General features: G+C 40.6%; 1 protein-coding gene across 12 annotated transcripts in view; it reads left to right on the top strand.

Annotated features, from left to right (window-relative positions):
• The window catches only part of ELMO1 (engulfment and cell motility 1), a 305,702-nt gene that overhangs the window by 27,267 nt on the left and 252,853 nt on the right, over positions 1–25,582 (top strand). For 9 of the 12 annotated variants that reach the window (XM_080579782.1, XM_080579779.1, XM_080579789.1 and 6 more), the window contains one exon: positions 19,631–19,780. In XM_080579782.1, coding sequence (XP_080435908.1) covers positions 19,703–19,780 — 78 coding nt within the window. In that variant the 5' untranslated portion in view covers positions 19,631–19,702. Of the gene's footprint in view, positions 1–4,237; positions 5,233–19,216; positions 19,295–19,630; positions 19,781–25,582 lie in introns of those variants that run through there. The other 3 variants (XM_080579781.1, XM_080579793.1, XM_080579790.1) reach the window with 2 other exon arrangements.

Genomic DNA, 25,582 nt, shown 5'->3' with positions numbered 1-25,582 from the left:
TGATGTTAACTAGACTCACAAATCTTTTCAGTGGAGGAACGAAACAAAAACTAGCTTCATGGCTTCTTATTTGGGTACTGCTGGCATGGTGGTTAGCTCTGGTTCTTGGGTCCAGGCTTTGGCCAGTGGCTTTGGTGTTGGGGTGCGTGTGGGGAACCAACCTGTTCTTTAGTTCCCTCTCAGTCCTGGGGGCAAGTGGAAGGGAACAGGAGATGCTTTCATATTAGAGGTGTAGTGGCAGTATCTTCAGCTACCAGGAGACATGAAGCTCAAGATCCAGGTCAGCACCGTGAAGGAGAGCAGAGCACACCGGTTAGGAGAGGGTGGCTTCCAACTGCACAATGGTGTTGAGACCGCAGGCCGAGGGAGATATGCTGTGCGTAAGGTTGAAAGCCAATGCCTTCTTATCCCAGGCTGGCTGGCCCTTAGGTTGTTGTCTTCTAGGCTGCTATGCCATGCAATTGTGGTTTGCTTTTTTAATTTTTTTTCCTCCTTCCCTGAGAGGGCTTTTACACAAAGGGATGTGTGCTGTATTTAGGCTTTTTCCTATTGCAGGGTCTGTTTTCTGAGCTCACTCTTAAATCACTGAGCTTATTGAGTGGTATGGCTGTGACACATGCACGGGGTATTTAATTACTTCATGAAATCCAGTTTTCTTTTGAAAATGGTGTGTTGCTGCTTAGAAACCTGCATGTGGCTTAGTCTTATTGCTAAGAGGAATATCAAAGCCATTCTGTCCTATACTCCTTATGGAATATAAGTGAGCTAATATGAACTATGCTTGCTTCCAAGAGGTGAGAATGGAACTAAGAAAGCTGAGGGAAGAGATGTTTAAATAGAGCTGGAGTGACTTGAATGTGAATTTTCTTTTTGATTAAAACCTCGGTCACTTGAAGTTTAAAATTATCTTTGCTTTGAAGTGAGGTATCTGTTTATGGTGTAACTAGGAATTGTTATTACAGCTAATGAATGTTATTTTAATATTGGGTGGAGTTGTAAAAGCCATTAACTTTTTTTCAAATGACAGAAAGGAAACCCTCTTTTCGTAATATGAAAAGTCAATTACTGTGTTATCAGGAAGAGCTTTAACTAAAAGTATTAAAGGGCTGTGCTCACATAATGAGGGCATTATCAAATGAATTCCCTATGCACAGATTTATAGGGTGATGTATCTTAGCTGGAATTATCTTTAAAACTACCACTTAATCTTAAGTTCTTTATAGTGGGTTAGTTCTGATTTTTATTCTCCATGTCAAGAGAAATATGAAAACAGTTCAGTAAGTTTTATTTTTATACTTTGACCTTAGGACAAAAACTTTTTTTTTTGTGACTTAAAAAGTTGAGCTAATGGAGAGGGTGCTATTGTCCGATCTACCCGTATCCTTTGAAAATAAGCACATGAATAAAGATAATTTCTGACAAAAGTCCTAATTCTTAAATGCTGCAGTTGTGGAGCTCCTCTTTAAATTATGAAGAGGTTGTGTAGGGCTGGGACTGAACTTTTTTCAGGTTGAGGTGCGTTACAGTTTTGTTTTAATGGTATAGGATGGCAGAGACAAATTAATTGCTGTTGTGGTGTAGAAGCATGTAGGGGTTTGAAGAATTATGGAGTTTATGTTGTGCTGAACTGGAGTGATGAAGTACAGATAACAGGCCACAGCTGTGGCCACAAATTAGTCCTCTCCAACTTGATGCTGAAAGTATTGCATTATAATTGCTCTTCTAGGATTACCATGTGGAAAGTCTGATGAATAAAAACAGATCCGAAATGGGGAGGCTAGAACTGTGTGCTGCTGCAAATGCTTATTGGGGCTTCATTGCTGCAAAAGCAAGGTGAAGTAAGGTCTTTGCTTTCCTAGCTGGGACCAGTGCTCAGGAGCTGGCTGCTCTTCAGATACTTTCACTGATTTTTACATCTCGCCATTTCCTTAGAGTTAGGGCTCTCAGTCACTCCTTCCTCATACAGCCAGCATGGCTCAGGGGAAGATAAGAGTTGTGATCCTTTCTGCTTACACCAACTGTGGGTGTGTTAGCCAAATTCCTGATGTGGAATCCATCAAGAGTTAGGTTTATAGGGAGGTGTGGGCTGCCTGCCCTGCCACCACAACCATAACCTACACCAATGTGAGCTGCCTCAGTCCTGCCCCCTCACTTGTACTGTGCCTGTGGTGAGTGGTTTCCAAGAGCTAACCTGATAACAAGAAAGTCTTCCACTCCTTTCTGCTGCTTACTGTTCTGCCAGTAGGCTTCCCTGAACTGGGTGATGGTGAGTCTAAGTGGCAGAGGGGACAGACTGCAGCAGTACATCTCTGCAGTTTCATCTGCTGCAGAAACTCATTCAGAATCTGCCTTGTGTGAGTAACGGGTCAGAACGGGTGAGCAGGATGCAAAGTGAGGTCTTGAGGTGACTGTTCAAAGCATCCCCTTTACTTAATTTCAGAAGAACACTTGCAAAATTTTTGGTTAGTGTTTAGGAAAAAAGGTGCCATGTCCTCAGCTCTATTTAGGTTAATGATGCTACATAATTTTTGTAAGAGCTAAGGGTTAGTTTCAGTATGTGTAAGACTTCAGTGAAACTTTAAGGACTACCGTTCAATGTGGTATTATAACAAAGTTTAAAATGGTTGTTGCTTGCACATTTGCTTCCTAACTTCAAAAGAATGAGTTGAAAGAGGGAACAAACTGTGTAGATGAGATATTCCATGACCTGTGCTTCTGTGCATTTGTGCACATACATGTATCTATATATGTATCTAAAATACATATATACTGGGTAATACACAACATATTGTCATACAACGTCTAAAAATGCCTTCATAGAAGCGTAATACTAGTGCAGACTGGGTAAAAGTCTGTCAGTCTCAGCCTAGGTATCATGATACCCTGTTGATTGGCTCACATAACTGGCAGGTAAAACCTTATCACGTTTTTACTGAGACTACATCTGAAAAGAAATTGAATTAAATGCTTAAAACATTAGATGATCCCCCAGAATTGTCACTTATAGGATTTTACTTCTACACCTTTTTTATTTTTCCCTCATGAGGAACGCTTACAAGATGTGATCTCTTCATTTTCCTTTGCTCTCCTTGGCATTTTTACATTGCTTCATACAGTCAAACAACTGTATGTTATTGGGCACAATGTTCCAAAACCCAAATACAAACAAATAAATGAAAAACCTATAGGCCCACAGACCTGTGGTTCGAGTCGAATAGCAGACAAGCAATTGCTAAGAGTGTGGATTGTCCAAGAGCAAGAAAATGAACTGGGGTTGACTGGTTGAAGTTGTCACGGCTGTCTTGTGGTTGCCAGGGTCCTATAAAGTTGTCTAGGGCATTGAGTTTTCTTTAAGGTTATAAAAACAAGGGCCAGCTGTGGCCAAGTGAGGTCTGTAAGTAAGCTTCACTTCTCTCTCTGTCAAGCAGAGGGGCTGGAACTAAGAAGACCCTGAGAGATAAAAGGGAGGGACTGTGCAAGGTTTCTCTCCCCGCCACCCAGATGCTCTTGATCAATCAGTGCAGTTCCCTCCTGGCTTGCAAAAACCTGAGCGTTGTGCTAGAGCTAGGAGTTTCCTGAATGCCCAGAGGAAAGTCTGACACACTTTGGAATGTAGAACAAACATCTGCTGGGATGGGATGCCACTGAAAGCATGGCACCTCTTTCTGCATTGGGGCTGTAATCCAGACTTGCATTCCAGTGAAACAATCTGCGCTGGGGAAGGTGTTTGAAACAGATATTCCAATGTAAGGCACACAGTCGTTCCTTGATGTGAGGATTTATGCATGCACAACTTGGCATCAGTCATCTCTGACCTTTTCAGAGGACTGTTCCTTCTTTCTTGTCAGTACTGTAATATCTTCCAAATTCATTTGGCATTTCAGTGGGTTGATAGATGACCAACTGATGTCTATGTACAGTAGCAGAAGCTGTTTTACATTTGGGATGTAGTATTTTATTATCTGAGTTAGCCTACTTTTGCAACTTTCAAACTGGAATTCCCGTCTGGTCCTTGAAAATTATTAATACATGGTTTTGAGAGAGGAAGTAAGATTGATAGCTATTCTAATATTTGGTATATAAGGCTTTCATGATAAATTGTTTTCTTCTGATTTCTCTGTTCCAGATTACTTTCATAATCTTGAAAAGCAAAAACATTAATAAATCAAAGTGGGTTAGAGATCAGGCACGTGGTTTTATTTTAATAAGGGATAAAGCTGAAATCTTACTGAGTGTACATTGTTCACCACTTGTTCTCTGGGACGTATGAATCAGTCCCTTCATTACTGATTTTGGTGTTACTCTTGGTGCTTATGCTCATGTGCAAAGTTAATATGTTAGGAAAAAAGCCTTTTGTAGCAATGTGAAGTTTCAGCTTCAGAGTACATTTGCTTGATTGATTTATATCTGTCAGCAGGAAGGGGATTTTGAGAAAAGGCACAGTAAGCCTGCAAGCTAGAGAATGAGGTATGATTTTCATGGTTATGCCTTGTGCATAAGGGACATTTTTTCTCAAAGGATTCAGGGTAAGATGTGCTCTGGGGACTGTTTGCTATGTGTGTAGGGAGAAAGGCAGCAGGAAAACCCTTTCTCCTAGGCTCTTCTCAGTGCTCGTGGTTAGTCTTTGGGCTGGTGTGCCAAGAAGAGGCTCAGGTCAGAACCTGGTAGAGGGAGAGTCACGAATAAGGGAATTAAGCACTTTGAAACCCATCCCCTCATCCCCCTTGCTGCTGTATCTACACATAAGTTCTTTGGCTTCTTTTTATCAGAATAGCTGAAAGAGGCTGCTAAATGAAGAAACCAGCTTTCCTTTTGAACTTTTAACCTTCGTGAAAGCTTCAGTAATTGGCTTCTGCAGAGCATAGATTGTTTGAATCTGACATTTAAAAAAAAATACAGGAAGAATGAAATATCCATGTGCACTTCTGAAATTCCCAAATTGTCCGTGAAGATCTTGCTTCGATGTGCTTTAAAAGCTTCAGAAGTGCAGAGAGACTGGGGAGGGGTGAAGTGTCCCTGCTGCATCTCAGCCCGTGAGCAGTGCCAGGATGTGGTCGGGCTGAAATAAGAGTGCAGCAGTTGGTAGAAAAGCTTCACCTGAGGAAAAATGGTTGGTGTGTGTGGATGTAATTTCTTTGAGAGAGAGGAAGAAGGCTTGAGGAATGGGTCATGTCAAGGGAAATAAAGGACTTCCAGGAGAGAAAAGGAAAGAAACCAAAAAGACTGCCAAAGGTGAGAGAGATGAATTGTACTGCCTAGGCTAAAGGTGAGCATTATGCTCGGATTTTTCCTGTGAATGAAAGTCCTGTTTAATGATAAATAAATAAATAAGCAAAAGTTTCTATGCTTTTGTCCATGTTGAAGAGAACACAGTGAAACTCCTGACAGTTGCTGCTCTTTTCTAAGAGTTGATCGTGTGAAACTTTTATGTACTAAAAGCAAGGAAAGAACATTAGAGTAAGCAGGGATTAGACTTTAGTGGGTTTTAAAGCTGTCATCACCTTGTTGTACAAAAGCAAAAATAGTGACTTAAATACAAATGACTTTTGGCCTCTGACTTTTAATAGATGTGTTGTAAGTTAATAATAATAATAATAATAATAAAAAAAACACAAAACAACCTAACAGCAGATCCAGGTCAAATCATGCTTTAGCTGACATTTAATCTAAATTGAAAGCTATTTTCAAGCATATCATTCCTAGGTTTCTCATCTATATAAAAGCATAATACATTTTTGCAAACTTGGGAATGGAAATTTCGAGGGGTGCAGCCCAGCAGCGGAGACCTGCAGCCCTTCCTTCCCCACGTACGAGCTAATAGCCATGTGTACATCTCCACACGCATAGCTGTGCAACAGGAAAACGTGCTCAGCAAGGCTGTGTAGCTCTCAGCTGCTGTTAGAAACTGCATGGTTGAGTTTTCTTAACGGAAAGCAGCAATGCATATCGTGGTTAACTTGGCTGGGGGCATGCAAAACTACCTTGCCTTGTTCTTCCTTTTATGATTTTTTTTTTTCTTAAATAAGGTTGGCTAATGAAGCAGAATAAAGAGTGGTGAATTTATGAAAGGAACTCTTAAAAACAGGCAGCTCCTTAGTTTTACAACAGTGCTTCAGCTTGATTTGTTAGAATGCAAGAAGCCTTGAATGGTTTCCCCATAATCTTGCGTCCTGAGAAAACTGGGATCCTTTGTAGCTGTGAGATTTTTCATCTTGCTGTCATGTTATGTGTCTTCAAAGCAAGGGGCCAGTGTTTCCTGTCATGTGCCCGTCTCTTAACATCTGTATTTCCACTTGAGCAATTAAATGGCTAAAAGCAAAAGAGGGTGTCACCAGTAGCCATGCATTAATTCACTGTGTAAAACTGCAGAAATTATTTGGGGCCAGTAAGAGGTAACTGTCAGAGGACAGTGGTCTCTTCCTGTCATGTGTATGTGCTGAAAATAAGGCGGTTGCCAGGAATGGCTGAGCTGAAGAGCCACATGACAAGTTATTCTCAGTTGAGGACAGATTAAACTTTCAGAGCTCTAAAACCAAAGCATATGGTGTTTTGCAAAGTCCCCTGTGCTAAATGGTGAAAGCTTGAAGAGAAGGAAGAAGGCAGTAAGGAGCCTAGCGGTTGTTGCTCGCTGGGCTGTTTTGGAGTATTTGCATTTTGATTGGCTCTGCAGACATTTGTGTGTATGCCTCAGGGACTCTTAAGGTGACAAAAAAGAGCTTTTCATGTAAAGCGAAATGGTAATGAGACTTTGGGCTTGCTCCCTACAGCATGTTCTGTGTGCTTTCTGTCTTGTCTCAAATGAATATAGTGGTGGTGCTTTTATTTTGCCTGAAAAAAATAGTTTCCCTTGCTAGTTTGTTTTATATTAATCTACCTAGAAATGTATTTTTCATTTTGTGCTGGTAGTAAAACTTTTTAATTTGGCAGAGTGAGAATTCGAAGGCATTGGCCAATAAATATAGCCATAAAATGGTTTACCCTCTTTGTCCCAGCACAAAAGCTGGTATCCTTGTGAGCAGCCCAGTGCGAAGGGTAACTGCAGCATTGTGCTCTGAGATGCTGAGAAGCACAGATTGCATCTTCAGAGTCTGTCAGAAACATCCTTCACTTATACATCTTTTAAAAAATATTTATTATTACTTATTTTTATGACAGGTATCATATTCAAATTGAGTATAGTAGCAAGAAATAGGGATGTAAGCCAGTCTGTTCTCAGAACCTTGAGGGCTGTGGAGGTTAAAATGCAGAAAGAACCGAGCGAGTAGTCAGTCCAAACACACAAATAAATAAGGCAGCTGCCTGTTCTGGGTAATCTGTCAGTCTGATTTAGATACACACCCCTGTAGCCTCCAAATGCCTCACAATGTCTCTGAGGAAGTGTAGTGCCCCATTTTATAGTTGTGGGTTGGAGGCACAGAGGGCCAAAGGGCAAGTACGTGGCCACACACAAAGTCTTTGAATAAAAGACGATTAAACACAAGTGTTCTTGGTCCCAAGTTTAACATCCTACTCTTTGAAGCAGCCTTTCTGTTCATTTTTAACAGTGTAATTACCTACGTGTGGTAGGGAGTTCTTTTCCCCACAGCACTGATTAAAGAGAACAAACTTTGTAGATGTAAGATCTGTTTGCAATTTTTTTCTTTTTTTCCCAGTTTATTATTTTTCTCTGTTGTATCGTGCACTAGCTGCTAATGAATTGGCAAGATGTCATTCTCTCAGTGACACTAAGGTCGAATAACAATCTGTTTTTTGTGTCTCGGGGTTTATTTTGCAAATGCAAAAGTATGGTTTTCTCCCTTGTTTAAATGGGAGCGTTAGACTTTGTCCTGGACACTTAGGCGGCATATTGGCACTTTGGGTATACTGCTCCTTCAGAATTCCCTTCAGGTCAGACCTTCTGCCTTACGTGGTGTTTGTCGTCATTTCTTTCTAGTCCTAGTCAAAGCTGTTGGGACAGTGGGGGGTGAGACCAGCAAGGTAAGAGATGAACACTGAAATCCACCTAATTCTTTGCTGATGTTATACCTCAAGAAGAGAGCTTATGAAGATGTGGCTGGTAGGAACCTGCTCCAGAGTTTGGAGAGTAGCACATGTGAAAAGGGAACTTGAAAAACTTATTTTCCTTCATATTCCCATGTACACAGTCTGTTTAAGTTTTGCACGGCCAGATCGGGGGAGGCAACTGGGAACTGCATGCTGTGGAGAACATGTCTTGGAGCCCTACATACTGGGGTAATGTTCCAAGCAAAGTAGAAGGAAGTTGCATTAACTCACAGAAGAGTAAAATCCCATGTTGGGTATATCATACTCATACAATAGGGGGACTATGAAGAACTCATATGGTAGGAAGATATGAATGGGACTCAACTCCTGGTCTTCAGAGATGCGGAGTCCATCCACACAGCTGGAATTCTGGTAGGCCGTGGCCACACTTCTGTGGACACAGCATCAAGACTGCACAGCCACTAATGTGGAGCATCATTATGCTGTAGGGAAGCATGGATGGGGGGTGATGACTTGGAGCACTCTTCTAGTAGAGGTGAGCACTGCCACTTTTTGGAAATGCTTATGCTTTCAATGCAAATGTGAGTATCACATAATGTAGCATAAAATGAGAGTGGGCAGAGTTCTGTGTTTACTGTTGTCACCATGCTGCCAAACCCATAAAAGCCAAGTTTTGATCTTCAAAACAGAGCAAAAAGTATTGTACTGAAGGGAGAAATAGGAGCCCATTCTGTTTTTAAAGTGATTAATAACAATCACATTTATTACTTGAACATTAGAGATCTATTGATGTTACATTACTATTGCAAGCAGGTAAAAAAAAAAATTTGACAGGGATACTGTTTTGTGCTTTCTTTATAGTGTTGGTATTTTCACACAAAGGGCTTTTCAGCCAGGTGTTAACCCTATTGGAAGTTCAAAATTGTCAACTTCAGTCAGAAACTATATTTGAAAACACTTCTAACTGTGTCAAATTGAATTAGACAGTTAAGTGAACAGTGATTTGCTACCCCTCAACCCCAAGTGCAGTGGCGAAATTTAATTTGGGAACACTGAAGTCTGAAAGCAAGAATGATAAAACAGTGGTTATGCTCACCGGGGAGTTGGTGAAGGGATGTTACTTCATTTGTGAAAATTATGAGCTCCAGCGATCAGCAGAGCACTATAAATGTACTTGGATTTTATCCAAATACTTTAATCTTTTAATGTCTATTACAATTATAAGGGAGCTCATTGAGTTAATGAAACATACTGTAATGAGCTTGTAACTGCATATTTTTACATCATTTTCTGCTACTGAATTGAATCTCAGCTATGCGCCATGAACTGTGCACAGGTGAAATAAATCTGTTTTTCAGGCTTAGGGAGTTTCCATGACAGTTTAAGATAAGCAGGTTCTTCCTGCTCTCTTCTTTGCCCCTACCCATTCTTTATGGTGGTCACGCTGATGCTCAGGTGGGTGAGTGTTGGATATGTCTTTGTTTTGTTGGGGTTAGTTTTTGAGCACTCCGTCTTTCTGAACCAGCCTGCTGGTCAAGTACCAAATGCCAGGTTGTGCCACAGGGCCATTGGAGATGTAAGAGCTGCTGGGGAACTGCGCCTCTAATGGCAGGAGCCTGAAGGTTTGGGAGTGAAAAGATTTCAGTTTCGCAGAGACCATAAGGATGATGGCTCAGGATGAGGCTATGTATTACAAAATTTTTAGCATAGAATGGTTGTGAGGATTCATTTTTTCTATCTAATAAGTTAGAGGTATACAGGTTATTATACAGCAAGGGCATCGTGTCCTTTTGGCTGTTGCTGCCAGGCTCTCCCTGTCCTGTAGCTGGCATTTGTAAGTTCTTAGCAGGTAAAATACTTGGTAATAGCTCTGGGGTGGAATTGAGAGTATTAAAATATTTGAGGCACTCTATTTGTTGTTAAGATAATACAGAACAGCATCACACAGCAAGTGGTGGTTCATTTTGAATGGATGTTTTGATAGAAGTCAATTGAGTTGCAGCAGCAATCAGTGACAACTGATGTTCTGGCTCCTGAGAAGGAAACTGCCATGAGTTATTTTGCAGAATAATGTGACTGGCACAGTTCAGTCCTCAGTGTGCAGACAGTGCTGGTCATGTCATCTCTATGCATGTATTGTGGGAAGGTTAAGCACTCAGTTCGTAGATTAGACAATTTGGAAGCAGTGAGTGTTTTGCTCGTTCTTGGCATAGCTGTGCATGTTCCCAGAGATGCTGGAGCAGGAGCTTCATCCAGAGCTTGGAGATGGAAACACAGCTGTGCCATCATCAGCTTTTGATGGTGAGCATTAGTCGAAGCCATCTGGGGAGTCTTAGAGAACCTTTGTAATTATAGTTACTTATGAGATGGAAGTCAGATACCTAGCAAAGCAGATCATATATCCTACAAATGTGGCTTTTTAATTGATGGCTTCTTACCTGAACAGTGAAGTAAATTGGCTAATATTTTTAATGAGTTAGGTTCAAGACGGTGATTCTGACCGTAAAATTATTGCCACTTTTTTTCAGATAGTTACACAGAGGACTGATTAACAGCTGCCTTTGGTTTAAATGCAGTGGCTGAATTGGTGCCTTTCCCCCCCAGTCCTCCCCCCCCCCTTTTTTTTTTTAATCATAAGCTGACATGTTAGCATAAATTAGATTCAGTGGGTTTTTAAGTTCATATGTGGGTTTTAATCTGGGAGTGAACACATCACGTTCTGCTGTCCCCATGAGAAAGGAGAGACAGTAATCTTCTCAACTGTTGTCCACTGCTTAAATAGCTTGAATCTCTAGAGCTCACGACTGAAATCAGTCAATGGATGACGTTTGCATCATTCCTTCCTCCTTCCCTGTGCCATGTGGGTTTTAGTGTGGAAAATAATGCACAGTAAAACTATGGGGTGACCACAGACTATATTGAGTGCTTGAATGTGATGTATTGGACTGTAACACAAAAGCAATTTACAGTAGTTTTCCTGTCAGAAATAGTTTCATCTTGATCTTTAAGATCTTAGTTCAAGTTATAGAAGACTGGAATTATTTGAATGAGTGCTGTCGAATTGCTGGCTGGTAAGAGTTATAGAGATTGTTGTTCCGAAGTTAAAACTGACAGCCATTTTTATTATATTTAGAGAACATTGCTATGACATAGAAGGCAGCCTGCTAAAAGAGCTGCCTTTTTTGCTCATTGTACACACATCTGAGTGCAGAAAAGGCATAACATTTGAACACAGATGGGCAGGCTAGGACTTCAAGTGCTTGGGGTAATTACATCAGTGTACTGAATAGAATCGCAGAAAGGTTGAGGCTGGAAAGGGCTAATGGAAGTCATCTTGGCCAACCATCCTGCTCAAGCAGGGTCACTACTACTTGTGGTTTTGTAATGGACAGATGAGCAAGGGATAGTCCCCTGTTAAAACACTCGGATCTCCTGTTACCAAATGTCACGCTTAATGCAGTTCACCAAGATGCACACAGGGTTCATCACCTCTGGAAGTGTACTGGGTGAGCAGAGTGCTGGCACAGCTGTTACCTTGTAGTCACGTTACTTCTGAATGGTCTCTAGCTTCCCGACAAATCACAATCTGCATTCTGCTTCGATGAATGCGGAGGTTGCCCTGTAGTTGTTTTGGGATGACTGTGTTGACATTTCCTTCCTTAGCATCTCTGTATTCCTGTTTCCAAAGTGGGCTTGCTAATGTCCATTAAAATGCCAGAATAGTCTCAACAACAAATATCTGTTGGAGATGGTCTCTTAAATGCAGAATAGTTCAAGTTATTCCACAAGTTTTAGGTACAGACAAGGTCTCCAATATTAAGTATCTTTTTTTTTTTTTGTGTCTGGGTGGCCATAACTTTACTTCCCATGTGCAGTTTCATTGTTTTGCTAAATGTCCTTCGGAGTGCAGGCACTGGAAAGTCTGTAAGTGTTAGAGGCAAGTTGTTCTTTGCAAATATGTGTGTTAATAGCAGAGAGCAAGGTGCCTTGCTAGACAGGGATAGAATTAGGAATTGTATAGTGGTGTTAAGTCAGGAATATATGGACTTTCTTTTCTTTTTGTTTGTGTGACTGTTAGCTGGTTTGATGCATTTATTTCAGTAAGTATGAAAGAAACAGCACTGGTAGGAACACCTGTGTAGACAGAACTGCTTTCTGCTGCAAGATTGAGAAATGTGTTTTTTCTTTTGCTTTTTGTCATCTTTGAAGTGCAGTGTCAGTGCCCTAAGCAGAAGGCTGGATTCTTAAACTTCTTACCTTATCAGACTCCTAATGATAAGTGGTATTTTGCTTGCTGTTTCTCTTATTTCTTGTGAGCATGATGATAAGCATTTGGCTCGGTTCACTTACTGTGGAGTATCAATGTGCATCTCTTTTCCACTCTACTTTTCTTTGCAGAATGATTTCTTTAGAAAATAATTTTTTGTTTCAGTCTTTGACATCCTGTCTGTGTACTGTCAGCTAACTTGGTTATTTCCTTTAGTATTCGTGCATTTGTCTTCTCTTCCTCCATTTGACTGCTAACTTCCTGACTATACCAGTAGTTCTTCCATATGTTATAAGCATCAATAAGGTTTAAAAAAAGCACACAAACTTTTTAATATGCTACTTCTTGATCTTGCTTCTAGCATGGTATAGAACTTCTCCCAATCTTGAACTTATCTTCTTGTATCTGCTGCTTTCTTTGGGATATAGCCAGTCATTGCTGCCTAGATCCAGTCTCTGCTGAAATGAAGCAATCAAGTGTCATCATCTTGACTGAAGATGCTCTTTTGTGTGCTCTTTCTAACCCTCTGATTTATCAAAATGCCAGGAAAATCCCAAGTACCATAGCCAGATCATGTTGGTGATAGAAAGGAAGACTGTGACCTTTTGTTCTTTCTTTACTCTTAGTTGAATCCAATTCAAAACTGATTTTCTGGGTCACAGAACTCTTGATGAACTTTCTCTCTTGAACCTCTTTGATATATTTTCAGCCAACCTGTAATAAACTTATTCTATTTCCAATTACATTGAACTCCTTTGGAGTGTTCTTAGGTGAAACATTGCGAAGTCCACAAAAAATTGTTCCTGTTCTTTGGAGTCATTATATTTACTTTGCTTTATTTTAGTTAATTTCATGGTACCAACTCCCTTTTTTCTTTTTCTCCATAGATTTTTATTGCTGAAACTTTTTTTTTTCTTCCCACCTGTATGAGCAGCAGCACTGGGTGGAATTGAGATTTAATCTTTTCCCCCATTGCTTTTATTTCTCAGGTATGTGAGACTACATTGAGAGGTAGGAAAAGTAAATTTTATTCAGGTGGAATTCTAGATTTTTTTTCTGTTGTTGTTGCTTGCTTCAGTTTACAAACATCTGGAGTTAGAGCCCCCAATGACAAGAAACATCTCCAAACTAAGCAGCAAGCCCTGATAAAATGTGAAAAGTTTAGGTTAATTCTAACACTTTATGCAGGTTAGTATTTGGTTTTGTTTGCTTAATACCTGCTCCGATTTGACATGCTAGATAGGTTCTCAACACATTTGAAAAATCAAACTTATTGTGAAGCTAAATATAACTTCTTTGACTGTCATGTTGTAACTGTTTTTTCCCCTTGGAATAGTTTTTTGAATATTTGAGTGAGTGGTTTGGTACTTTCCTGATCTCTAGCTTGAAGAGTTTAGATATTAACATCTTCAGTAAATATACCATCCAGTCAGCTGAAGATACTATGAGTGTTAATTAAATTGCTAGAGTAGTTCATATTCCTTGAATAATCACAACCAAGTTTTTAGTTCTTCTCAATTTCCTAAATTATAGGTGTGTAACTCAGATTTCCTTAGTAGAAGGAGCATGGTATTCCCAGAAGCAGGGGAGTTCAAATTAAATAAGTACCCACATTTTTCTAGTACGTTCCAATATGTGCTCTAGAAGCAAAACCAGACAGCCAGCTTGCCTGTATTCCAAGTAGAATCACAGAATGGCTTGGGTTGGAAGGGACCATAAAGACCATTCAGTTCCAACTCCCCTAGCCATAGGCAGGGGTGCTGCCCACTAGACCAGGTTGCCCAAAGTCCGATCCAACCTGGCCTTGAACACCTCCAGGGATGGGGCATACACAGTTTCTCTGGGCAACCTGTGCCAGTGCCTCATCACCCTTCAGAGTAAAGAATTTTGCCCTAATACGTAGTCTAAATTTACACTTGTTTACAACCATTCTCCCGTCTCCCATAACTACACTCCCTGATGAAAAGTCTCTCCCCATCTTTCCTGTTGGCCTCCTTTAAGTACTGGAAAGTTGCTGAAAGGTCTCCCTGGAGCTTTTTCTTCCCTAGGTAGAGCAACCCCAACTCCCTCAGCCTGTCTTCATAGGAGAGGTACTCCAGCCCCTGATCATCTGTATGACCTGCCTCTGGATGTGCTCCAACATGCCAATGTCCTTACGTTGGGGGCCCCAGAGCTGAACCCAGTACACCAGGTGGGGTCTCACAAAAGTGGAGTAGAAGGGGAGAATCACCTCCCTCGACTGCTGGCCACACTTCTAATGCAGCCCAGGATACAGCTGGCTTTCTGGGCTGAATATAGCTCATAGCTCCTGTAGAGCTTTCTTTTCCATTTGTGGCACAGCATCTGGGGATTTTTTTTTTTGATGTGGGTCTGCTGGGCTTTTGTGACTTCTGTCTAGTTTGAGGTGGATAACGCTGAGCCTGTAACAAAGACAAGAAGCCAGCATGAAAGCTTCTTTATGTATATGAAGTGCACATCCAGCCCCCTGGCTTCTGTGCCTTGTTTTCATTCCTTGCAGAGATGGCAGAGCGTATTTACAGCTCCTTAGGCTCGGCTGCTCAGTCATGCAGGCTAACTCCAAAAATAACTCTCTTGGGGGTATTAATCTAGTGTTGGATTACCTTTCTAAAATGGTTAATCGGACGTGGTCCCTGGGGGACCTTTCAAAAGAGCTTGCCACTTGGTTCCTGTTGGCCGGGGCCGCCAGAGTGCAGCGGAGGAGGCTGACGAGGTCTGACAGGACACGGTTATGTAAGGGCCCGAGAGGAGTGCAAGCGCTGGGTTTCTTTGCAGTGGGTTCAGACATAGCTGGGCAGGTTTCAGCCATCAGCCGCCTTCGTGGAGCTGTCTCACGGCACGGAGGGAGCAGCGTGGGGGAACCTGCCTGCCAGCGGGGAGGGCAGGCTTCAGGTCATCCCTACAGATGCTGCCTTTCATCTGAGAGGAGAAACACATGCTTCGTTTTATTACATTCCCAAATGCATGTGGTGTTCCTCTAGTTGTTTTTAAATCATCCACTTCCTTACTTCTGCTGTTCATCAAGTGACCTGGCTCCATGTTTGAATGTCGCATTTCTTCTTTTCTGTAAAAGAAGAAATGAGCTGTTGTAGGCTGCTATTTTCACACACGACTAAAACTTCTAGTCACGTAACTCCTTGTAGCCTTCATTTTTTCTCATGTCTATAGAATAAGAATACAGTTTGTTTCTTTGGAGACGTACTCTGATAGCTGTAAGTATTAAAGCACTCAGATCCTTGTATGGGATGTGCCAGGGAAATGGCAAAACAAGTTTAAGACAAAGCATGTTCTTCTGAGAAAGCTAATTTCATACTCGAATAAAATCCTGGTCTCCACATGCAAGGCATAGATATATGGGGAAAGGTAAATAAGTTTTATTGACATGTGTACTGAATTAATCCTTCAGACTCAGGTAGGTAAATTGAGAGCTGGCATGTGTGTGCTGATGCATTTTTTGCATTAAATTTAACATACCTTGATTTCCAGCTTGAGTGTTTATTACTTTGACTTAGTAAACAACTGGAAGCACTGCAGAGTGTAGTTGAGATGTAGGAATATACTGTATATGGTAATAATAACTTGCAGAATTTGCACTTTAATGGACTAATCTGTCATAGTTCTGAAAAATATAGTTGTGTAAGAAGGCATGCTAAAGCAGTAGGGATCTTTTGGTTGTGGTGGTATTTTTTTTTCTCCTTCAAATTATAAAATAGTGTGCTGCTGAGTGTGGAAGTTGCTTAAACCTCTTCCAGGTTACAGCTGCATGCATGCACTAGGGCGAATGGTAGGTGCCCTCTTTTCCCTCAGACTTCTCCTCTACAGTTGTACACACACATGCATTGTATTGCCTTTGGGTTTTAACTTGAAGATGAATGTTGTAAAAATGAGCAAAGTTGTTACATGCCAATGCTTCTCAGATCCCACTAGGAGAGAGAAGGGAATTGTACTCGAGAAAAATACATAACTAACCCTTCAGTGATGTCCTTGTCCTTTTGCTGTTTGACTGCTGCTGGCATAACAAAAAGCAGTTGAACTTGGTTCTAGTTCTTCATTCATGTCATGTGAATTGATTCCAGTTTAGTAAAAAATTCTCACCAGGGACTGTGCCTTCCTTTTTGTATTGGGCAGTGCCTAACACAGTGTACCAGTGGAATAAATAGTAGGTAATTCATAAATTTCTGCACTGTAGGTTGCAGAATTTTCTTTGCAATCATAATTTTGTGATAACAAATGAACATCTATTTTGACTTCAAAAAAAAAGTGTTTCTGGCATTGACACATAGGTAGAACAAAACCACATTATCTTTCAGATTCTGTGTGGAAATCATAAGACTAATAGCTAGGAAAAAAGTCTGAGCACATGTGACTAGGACGTCCACCAAGAAACAGAAAGGAAAGAAGTTTGTAGTGACAATTCTATATATGCTTTTCAGCATTCAGAGTACACAGATGCTTCTGAGTTGGCCTTCTCCTAGTGGGAGAAGTTGAACTACATCCATTTGTATTGGTTAAAGATCTGTCACTTTGCTTTGTCTTTTGTAACTGTATAAGCATGCATATATTAATTATAATTATGTAGGAGATCTTTAGTGCTAGCCTGCATTAAAAACTAGACACACTGAAATTGCCTTCCGAACGTTGTGACAGAGTTCTCTTGCACCATGCTTTGGAATGCAAATGATCATTTTCCATAGCTGAATGTGATTAACTTACAGTCTGTTTTCTCGACTGTTGTTTCTTAAACCATTTGCCTCCTTTCTGCATGACTTGTTAAGATGGACCACAACTCACTAGAGGAAAATGAGGGCTAGCGTCCACATTTGTATGTGAGTGTGGAAGTTTTCTGCAAATTTATTACTGTGTGATGTTGTTTTGCTTTTACAGTCATGGCTAGTAGTTGTGAATCAAAGCATTTCTTTCAGCATTCACAGCGAGCTTTATGTTAGCTAACCCCCTAGGGGGGATGTCCAGTGTCTTTCCTGCCAGGGAACCCTGTGTTTTCCAGGGCATGCAGGGAGAGGTCTCTCAGGTACCAGGGCAGCCAGCTCTGCTTAAGCATTGCAGACAGTTTAACACCAAACCACCAGACTGAAACTACAGAGGACTCTTCTGCTGTGGAGGTGAGAAATGCCGTCATTGTAAGCATGTCAGCAAAAAGGCGCGAAGGTCTCAGTTTCATTTTACTGTTGAGGTGGATTAACAGCTCACTGCTGCCAACAGGTCTTGCTTCTTCCCTGCCAAGTTGGGCCATCTCTGGGAAGCTGTTTGACTGGAAAACATAGCAAAAAGCAGACAAACAAAATTATTATTATTATTATTATTATTATTATTTTGCTAGTTAGGATGAATTGAGTCAGCGTGCTACACAGCCAGGGGAGCACTCACAAAAGATGCAAACAGTGGGAGCAATGGATGTTAGGGGAGAGGTGATGGGGGCTTTGTATTATTTGGGCTCTAATGGGGAAGCTGCAGTCAGCAGTGAATACCTGACCATTCTTAATCACCAGCAAGCCAGTCACTTGCTTTATTGTGTTTAATCCTGGTCCCTTTAATACCTAGCAGGAGCTTCTGTGCATGTACCAATGCAGACAATGTCACTGCATTTCTTAATCAGGTTGTTCTGCCTTTCAAGGCATTTCCTGAAATACAGTCTTATTTAGAGACCATCCATTGTCTTATTTATTGCCTTGCACTTTGCTTTGTGATGATGTGTGATGTTGTCAGCATCAGAACTGCCATTGTTGGAAATAAATTGCTGCAGCGTTGAAGTTCATAATTTTTTTTTGTATGTATTGAGAGCTCCACATAGAACGTAGCAGGGCTGGAGGTTGAGGAGGGCTGGGCCTTTTCAGACTAGACCAGAAGACACGTGTTGGGGGTTAGATAGAGCCATATGCATAAAGGCTGGGCCAGCTTGTAAGCAGTAGAAGATGAAAGTACGAAATTTCTAGATGAAAGCATGGTTGCATGGTTTTGCTCAGGCTGCAGAGTTCATGTTTCTGCTGTAGCTGGAGAAGAGTCCATGGTTAGTCTGGGTTAAGATGAAGCAGCAGTGGAAGGTGGTTAGAGACTTTTTTTTGTTTCATTTCCTGTACTTGTTTGTGGCTTTTGGATGTCTGTTTGGTGTGTTCTGTCAACTCATCCCTTGCCTTAGCTCTTCCAAAGGGTGTACATACGAGAACGTGTCCATGCTTTCACCACTTCCTTTTCTTTTCATCTAAGAAGAAGGGGGCTGCACCTCTGGGGATTTCTGCAGTTTCTTTCTAGAGCCCTATGTGGTAGTGCTCTGTTAGGTCTCGGCAGAAGGCGTGGGAAATGCCACAGTCTAAATGGAGGGCTTGGCAAAGCAAGTGAGCATGTTGCTGTCTGCACAAGGTGCTGTGCCTGACAATTGCAGAGCTTTGCTAATTCAGTGGTGGTCCTGCTGCTGAGCTGGGAGAGGGGTGAGGAAGGTTTGCTTGCAAGCTCAGAGATGCACTGCACCTCTCTGCAAAATATATGTTGTTGTTGCAAGGTTACAAACTTCAGTGAGCCAAAAAGAGACAGAACTTAAATTCTACAAAGCCTGAGGATTTGCCTGTTCCACTTTCCTTTTCTTCTCCAAAATTCACAGCCTGTGCTATTTGACATGTGATCCTGTTGACATTCATGTTCTTGCAGAACTGTGAATGTTTTATGTAGCTGTCTGGTATCGTTATTGATGTATACTGTATCCTTGTGTATTCTTGTCTGATATTTGCCATAGAGGTATTTATATATGGTATCTTTGACTTAGTTAGGTGAGGATGTGTGTGTATATGTATATGTGGAAGCTGCTGTGTTCTGCCTTCTTCCTGACATCCTGGTTGCTATAGTGCAGTGATCTATTTGTGAACACTCAGAAGATCACTGCTATAGTTAAAAGAAACAGTGTTTCCTGGCCATAACTTCCTGGGCAATCTCTTCCTCTGGAGCGCGAGCTGTAACCGATGCCATCACGTTCCCTGGGACTCAAGGAGTGACACCGTAATAGGAGCTTCCTCTAGTTTGTCGCTTTACCCCAAGAGCATATTTAATAATATTTAAAAATAGTTTGTCTATTTAAATCTAATGCATGCCTATTATTCACCGTACATTTCAGTGCTTCGGCCATCTTTCAAACAGGCTGTCTGGCTGTGCAGTGTCGTGGCATTGTGTCCTCTGTTTGCTTTTGTAATATGTGTGATTCTTGTGCTCTTGCACATCCACATACACAGATGTTTTCATGCACCTGCCCAGCCAGGCAAAATGTAGGAAATGAAGCAGCAGTGGTAGAGTTCTGTCTGAACTGCTGTCTTTTTTTTTTTTCCCTTTTCCCTGCAGGTGTGAATGAGAGAGGCTCTCTGCAGTATTTAGTGTCCAGTTGTACTGGCTCCGAAGAACAGCAGCGTCGCAATGCCCCCTCCTGCTGATATAGTGAAGGTGGCGATCGAATGGCCTGGTGCCTTCCCCAAGTTGATGGAAATCGATCAAGTAAGTGCTTGTGCATGTGTGCTCCTATGTACATCTATAGAGGGAGATGGGACATGTACATATGTGTGTGTGTATATATATACACGTGTATTTCTGTGTGTCTGTCTCTGCATTATGTTTGTTTATATGTGCACTTTTCTGTAAGTATGCAGTATATATGCATATACATATATACATATGCAGTATAAGGTGTTTTTACAAGGGGTGTAACCCTTTTCCTGTGTTACTGCTTAATATTTTTGATGTGTTCTGCCACGTTTTTAGATTTTCTCTTTCTTTTTAAACAGCTGCTTAAATGAGACATTTACTGCTTGTGTGACCCACTTAACACTTTTGTGCCTTAGTTTGTTCAACTGTAAAATTGTGGTAATGTTGTTATCTATTGACAGAAAGTCTTCTCAAATTTTTACAGTCAGTGCTTTGCATTTGTAGTATGATCATGCTGAATGGCTGCAGCAAGTGCAGATTTTGGAACTTGAGAAGTAGCATGTTTTGAGCAGGGGAGTCTTTGCTGTTCCTTGTGGGTTTCTCATGGGTTGCCCTGTTTCCCTGGTCATTTCTAGTGCAGTGGCCACAAGGACGAGACTGATTTGAGGCAGTGTACAGAAATTAATAAATTAAAATTTACAAATTAAACTTTCATGTAGGTAATTTGGAGGGGGGCACAGGAGGAAGAGATCAAGTTATACAAGTGCTGCATTTTATGTTCTGGACTTCTCTGAGATTGTTTTTTTGTGACACATGCATTAATATTAAAAAGCAACCTCTTTAAAATTTAGCTACTTACCCATAATGTACTGAAATCTTACAGAATGCTACCTGTTTAGAATAATTATTTCTGTAAATAGTATTCAGAGTGAAGGAAAGCTTGCAAGTACTTAATAGTGTGTTTAGACCCTAATGTATCCAGGGACCAAGAACATTATGAAGCTCTATTGAAGAGGAGAAAATCTGAATTCATGCTGAAAATGTTTTACTGAAATAGGATCCTACTTTCTTCACGCAGTGCAGTTTCACTTCTAGTTAACCCCACTGTGGTGTGTGCCCTGTATTTAGCACTTTGTGGCTTGTTTTCCAGAGCCACTGTGCTTTTCCGTTTTCATTTGCTAAAATTTTTTAGTAAGCATATCTGTGCAGATACAAATCTCTTGCCTTCTGGAGTGAAGAATGTTTTACTTTTTTTTTTCCTCTTATATAACAAATGGCAGACACTGTGCACACTGTGTTCAGAGAAAGATGCATGTTAGTCATGATGAACAACAGCTCATTGCTACCAAGTACGGTGGGGATGAAAAGGATCAAATAGTTTTCAGTCTCCTTCCAAGCAGCAGCAAAATAATACCAAAATGATTGTTTTTAATTTACAAAAGGCCTTAAAGTGACTCTCCAGCCGAAACATATGCGTTATCTAAAATGCAAGCTTATTGTCCTGGAACTTCGGTTTTACCTTTATTATATAAGATTTAGAGAGGACAAGGAAAATGAGTGCTGATTTGTGTGGGGTGCCCCTCTTCCTAGCAAGCCTGTGAGGGCCAGCCAGGTTGTTGGCCAGTTTCCTCATGCCATTTTGTGGGAAGAGAGAAGAGGGAAATTGAGGCTGAAGGGGAGAAGGCTAACAGCAACTTAACTCCTCATTTTGGGGGAAAAGGAGGAATGAGGGTTAAGGAAGGAGCTCGCCCCTTGCCTTTCTGACGTGGAAAATATGGGTATGATGACGAGATGAAGATGGGAGAGATGCAACCCTTCTTCATATGCATACACACATCTGCATGTTCGCTGTTGTTGGGAATGGGAGAAACGTGGGCATGAGCCTTAAAAACCTGTGGGGTACTGCATACTTCTAAACACACAGCTCTGCTTTTGGTTAACTTGATGCTAACTTTTTCCTGATCTGTTTCCCTTAAAACATATATTTAGTTGAAGAGTTCTAGTGGAGAAGATGATTTGTACCTCAGATAGCTTGCTCCCTGAGATGATAAAGGGCAGGAAGGAAAAGGAAGGCAGAAAAGTGAATTGTACATTGGCCGAGGCACTGCAGCCAAAGAGTACAGTGCTTGCCTCCTAGGTGGGATCTGCCCATTCAAGCACCCTACGATACACATTCTGAAACCACCAAACACTTGATCTGCTCTACCATTTTCCTCCCTTTCTTATCTCTTACCAGCAAGGAAATCGGTGTTTAAAAGAACAGCACTGTATTATTAAAGACAAACTACAAAAACAAAGCAAAAAAATCACCTCACTCTAGCATAATGCAAGCTCTTTGTCTTTCAGTGTACTGAAACTATGCCAAATATTGAAATAAAAATACCATGGAAAACACTACAAAAATATGTATCTTTAGGTTGCTTTTTGTATATGCATGGAAGCATTTATTTATACTCAGTTGCACAGTATTCCCAGTTCACCTTCTGTGTATGTGCATATTTTGCTTAGCAATGAAGAGAGTAAGATATTTTCAAAATAGTTATTGTGAAACCACAGTAATCGACGTTGGTGTATTGGAAGGTGTTAGGCCTGAGAAGAGCTCATGAGTACTTCTTTTTCCAGCAAATGTTAGTGAACTTCGAATATCTCCCCTTCAAGTGCATGACTTCTGACAATCCGAACGCTGACGTACAGACCTTTTCTAGTTGATGCTTTGCACTATGTTTCTGTATAATAATTGACTTGGACTCATCAATGATGGTTTTAATGTTAAGCAGACAAAATTTGTCTCACTAAGTTAGGGAGGCTCTTTGCCTGCACTAGCAATATATAATAAAGTGCTTTGCTGAACCAGCCTCAGTGCCTAACCTTTCTTTTCATTCATCCAGGAGAGGCACAAGATGGATATTTGGGGATGATAACTATTTTAGCCTACCTATTCAAATCCATTTGTGTTTTGTGTGTTAATGTTCCGTACTAAAACCAGGGTTTCTTTAAACTCTGGGATGAACTTCCTGACCATTGGAGGTAAACACTGGTGCTACACAAAAGAACAGTTTGTAATTAAACTTGGCCGTGCAGTCTTTTCCTCCAGATTTAATTTTAGCAGATGTGAATCTTTACTTTTGCGCAAAGAAAGAAAGCAAAACAACCCCAAACAGTTGTATGATGCTGTTCAAAGTATGATCTGGTCTAGTGGGCAATATTTACAGGAGCAATGTCAAATTAAAATTTATTGTTAAAACAGTGCGATGCATTATGTGGTGAGGGGAACCAGGGGCTGCTTTACATTAACGCTTTCTCTAAGGTTTAGACTTAGTCAGCAAGTTTCTAAGAGTGTGTTTCAAGTTATTGTTGTCTCTTTTCTTCTGCCAGTGTATGTTATAAATGCCATTTTAATTGTTTCTTTTCTTCAGAGGAGTTATTGCACTTCACTGCATATTAAAAGGAAACCAAAGAGATTTTTTAAAGGGACTTTTCAAGTTGTTTTGGGTTTCAGACCTTAAATCTGGACCCTTAGGGAGTGTTAATTGATTTAGCTCAGTGTTTCTCAAACTGCAAGGAGAGATGCAGTTCAAAAGGGGTTGTGAAATGCTTAATTAGAGAAAAGAAAGTGGCACATCGTTTCTACCATGTGTGTTGACTAAGAATAGCTGTAGTTCCTGCAAGTGCTGTCACTAGTAATAGCAGTATACCAATACGATCCTAGCAGCATGAATCTAAATGTATGCAGTATTAGTGAGCACCAGAATTGTTCAGGTGCTGAAGAAGGAAGAGACTTTGACTTCTGCTTATACAAGAGGCTGTGCTGTGAAGTGTTACTCCCAATCCTTAGTGCTGGCTGCAGACTTCAACTCTCTTAAAATCAAGTGGTTAGTGCCAAGGGCATGAAGGAGCGAGAGGGGCGCTTACTTCCTTCCCATAGACCTGTAAAACTATATGAAATCTTACTCCAAAATTGGGAAATTGATCCGAAAGTGGATGAGCCAAAAGGTGGCTGACGTTTCAAAAATACCCACTTGTCTAACTTAAGCCAGTTAGCTAAAGCTAGGGCTTATTTAAAACCAGCTTCCAGGTTTTAAACAAAGACCAAAAATCATTTAATGAGTTATATTACTGTCAGTATTTCAGCTTCACAAAACAGTAGATGAAACTGATTATAAACCAGATAGTAACCAGCATATAATCATAGTGAAAGTATTTAACATTTTTTATTATCCTTTTAGTTTTATTATCATCAGGGATTATTAATAGAACTGGTAAAGGAATTCATATCCACTAAATTAATGTACCATTTTCTTTGTTGGAATAATGAAAGGTCTCAATTTTATTTCTATTTCTGGATTAAAAAAAAAAGTTCTTCAGCAACAAGAATAATATTAGAAGGAATAATGCAGATTTTTTAATACATTGATTATAATTCAGTGCGCTAAGACATGTATACAGAAACAGTACTTTGTTAACATAATGAATCAATCATTGTTAATTGCAATGGATGGTGAAAAATAATGTTTCTTTGAAATAGTGTCCCTCCTTAAGGTCTTGCAGAAATAGTGTCCCAGTGTTCCTGACCCATGGCACAGACAGTGCTAAAGAAGAGCCTCTTTAGAAACAAGATGAAAATTAATGGCGTTCCACCTGTTTTACTCTGGGTCTGATTTTGTTAGCACCATATTGCTAGCCAGAACCTCATGATCGGAGCCTGAATTTTGGTACCCTCAGCCGATGGCCTTCTTAAGGTGAAGGCTGAACGTAACTGTAAAGTCGTTGCATCTGTGCAGAGGCATATGCATTAAGACACAGGGATGCTTGTAACAATTTTTAATTTTTTTTTATTTTAAAAACAGCAGTTGTCTCATCTCTTAAAATTTAATTCTGCTGTATTTAAAGGAAACATTCTGTATAATCATGAGATTCCTGGAGTTACACACCACTTGAATTAATTACAAGATAACTTCATTCACATTCCGGCCCACTGGAGTATCCAGGAACACTTTATAATTCAGTTTCATAATTCTCCTTCCAGGACTCCAAGATTGTACTACAAAAGAGAGCACTATTAAAAACAAACAAACAAACAAAAAAACACTACAGTAAAAATTTTAGTGTCTTCATGTGGAGACCCTTCTACACTGGTAGGTCAGCAATGTGTCAGTCATGAGCTGTGGGTTTGGGGGGGGGGTTAAATTTGGTTTTCAAAGGTATCCATGCCTAATAAAGTGGTTATATGAAAAGCCACATCTTAAAGCCCTGCTTTGTAACTCTTCAAGTCTTCTGAATTGTATTTTAAATATGTGGTGCAAGTATGTTGTAAATGTACTGTAATCCACTGAACTATGGGTCCTTAGGTGTTTTATTACCTTTCAGTACTCTTTTGACTGAGATTTTTGGTGTCCCTATTTGCAAACTACTTAAGGAAGCAAGGGATACTACAGCTTGTTAGGATGACAGGATGTGGCGTAAGAATTTGTAAAATTCTGTTTTGCTTGTTTTAATAGTGTGTTTCACACCAGAGCACTGCTTCTTTGTTTTACAGTTGGTTTATCTTAAATATATGATCTGCAGGGCAATGCTTAGATCTAGTGAAATACAGATTTAAGTGTTAAGATGTCCTTGGGGGAGGGAAGGGAGAAACAGAGGAAACTGCAGCTGAGGGTGTAGAGGAAGAAGAAACCAATGCCTACTTTTCTCCAGTCTTGTGTGTTCTGCAGAACCCCTACTGCTAAATTTATACCAGTTTTTCTGCTGGCACATTAAAATGGCCACCTTAAGGGGCTGTACGCTAAGCCAGTAAAAGCTCTCCCATCAGCAAGCAGAACCCACTGTGGGTTTTGTGTGTCCCCTCTGGGGTGTGAATGTTTCCTGCCTTGGGTT

The sequence above is a fragment of the Anser brachyrhynchus genome (assembly GCF_964034855.1).
Source record: "Anser brachyrhynchus genome assembly, chromosome: 2".
NCBI lineage: Eukaryota > Metazoa > Chordata > Aves > Anseriformes > Anatidae > Anser > Anser brachyrhynchus.
This window is presented reverse-complemented; position numbering and strand designations above follow the sequence as displayed.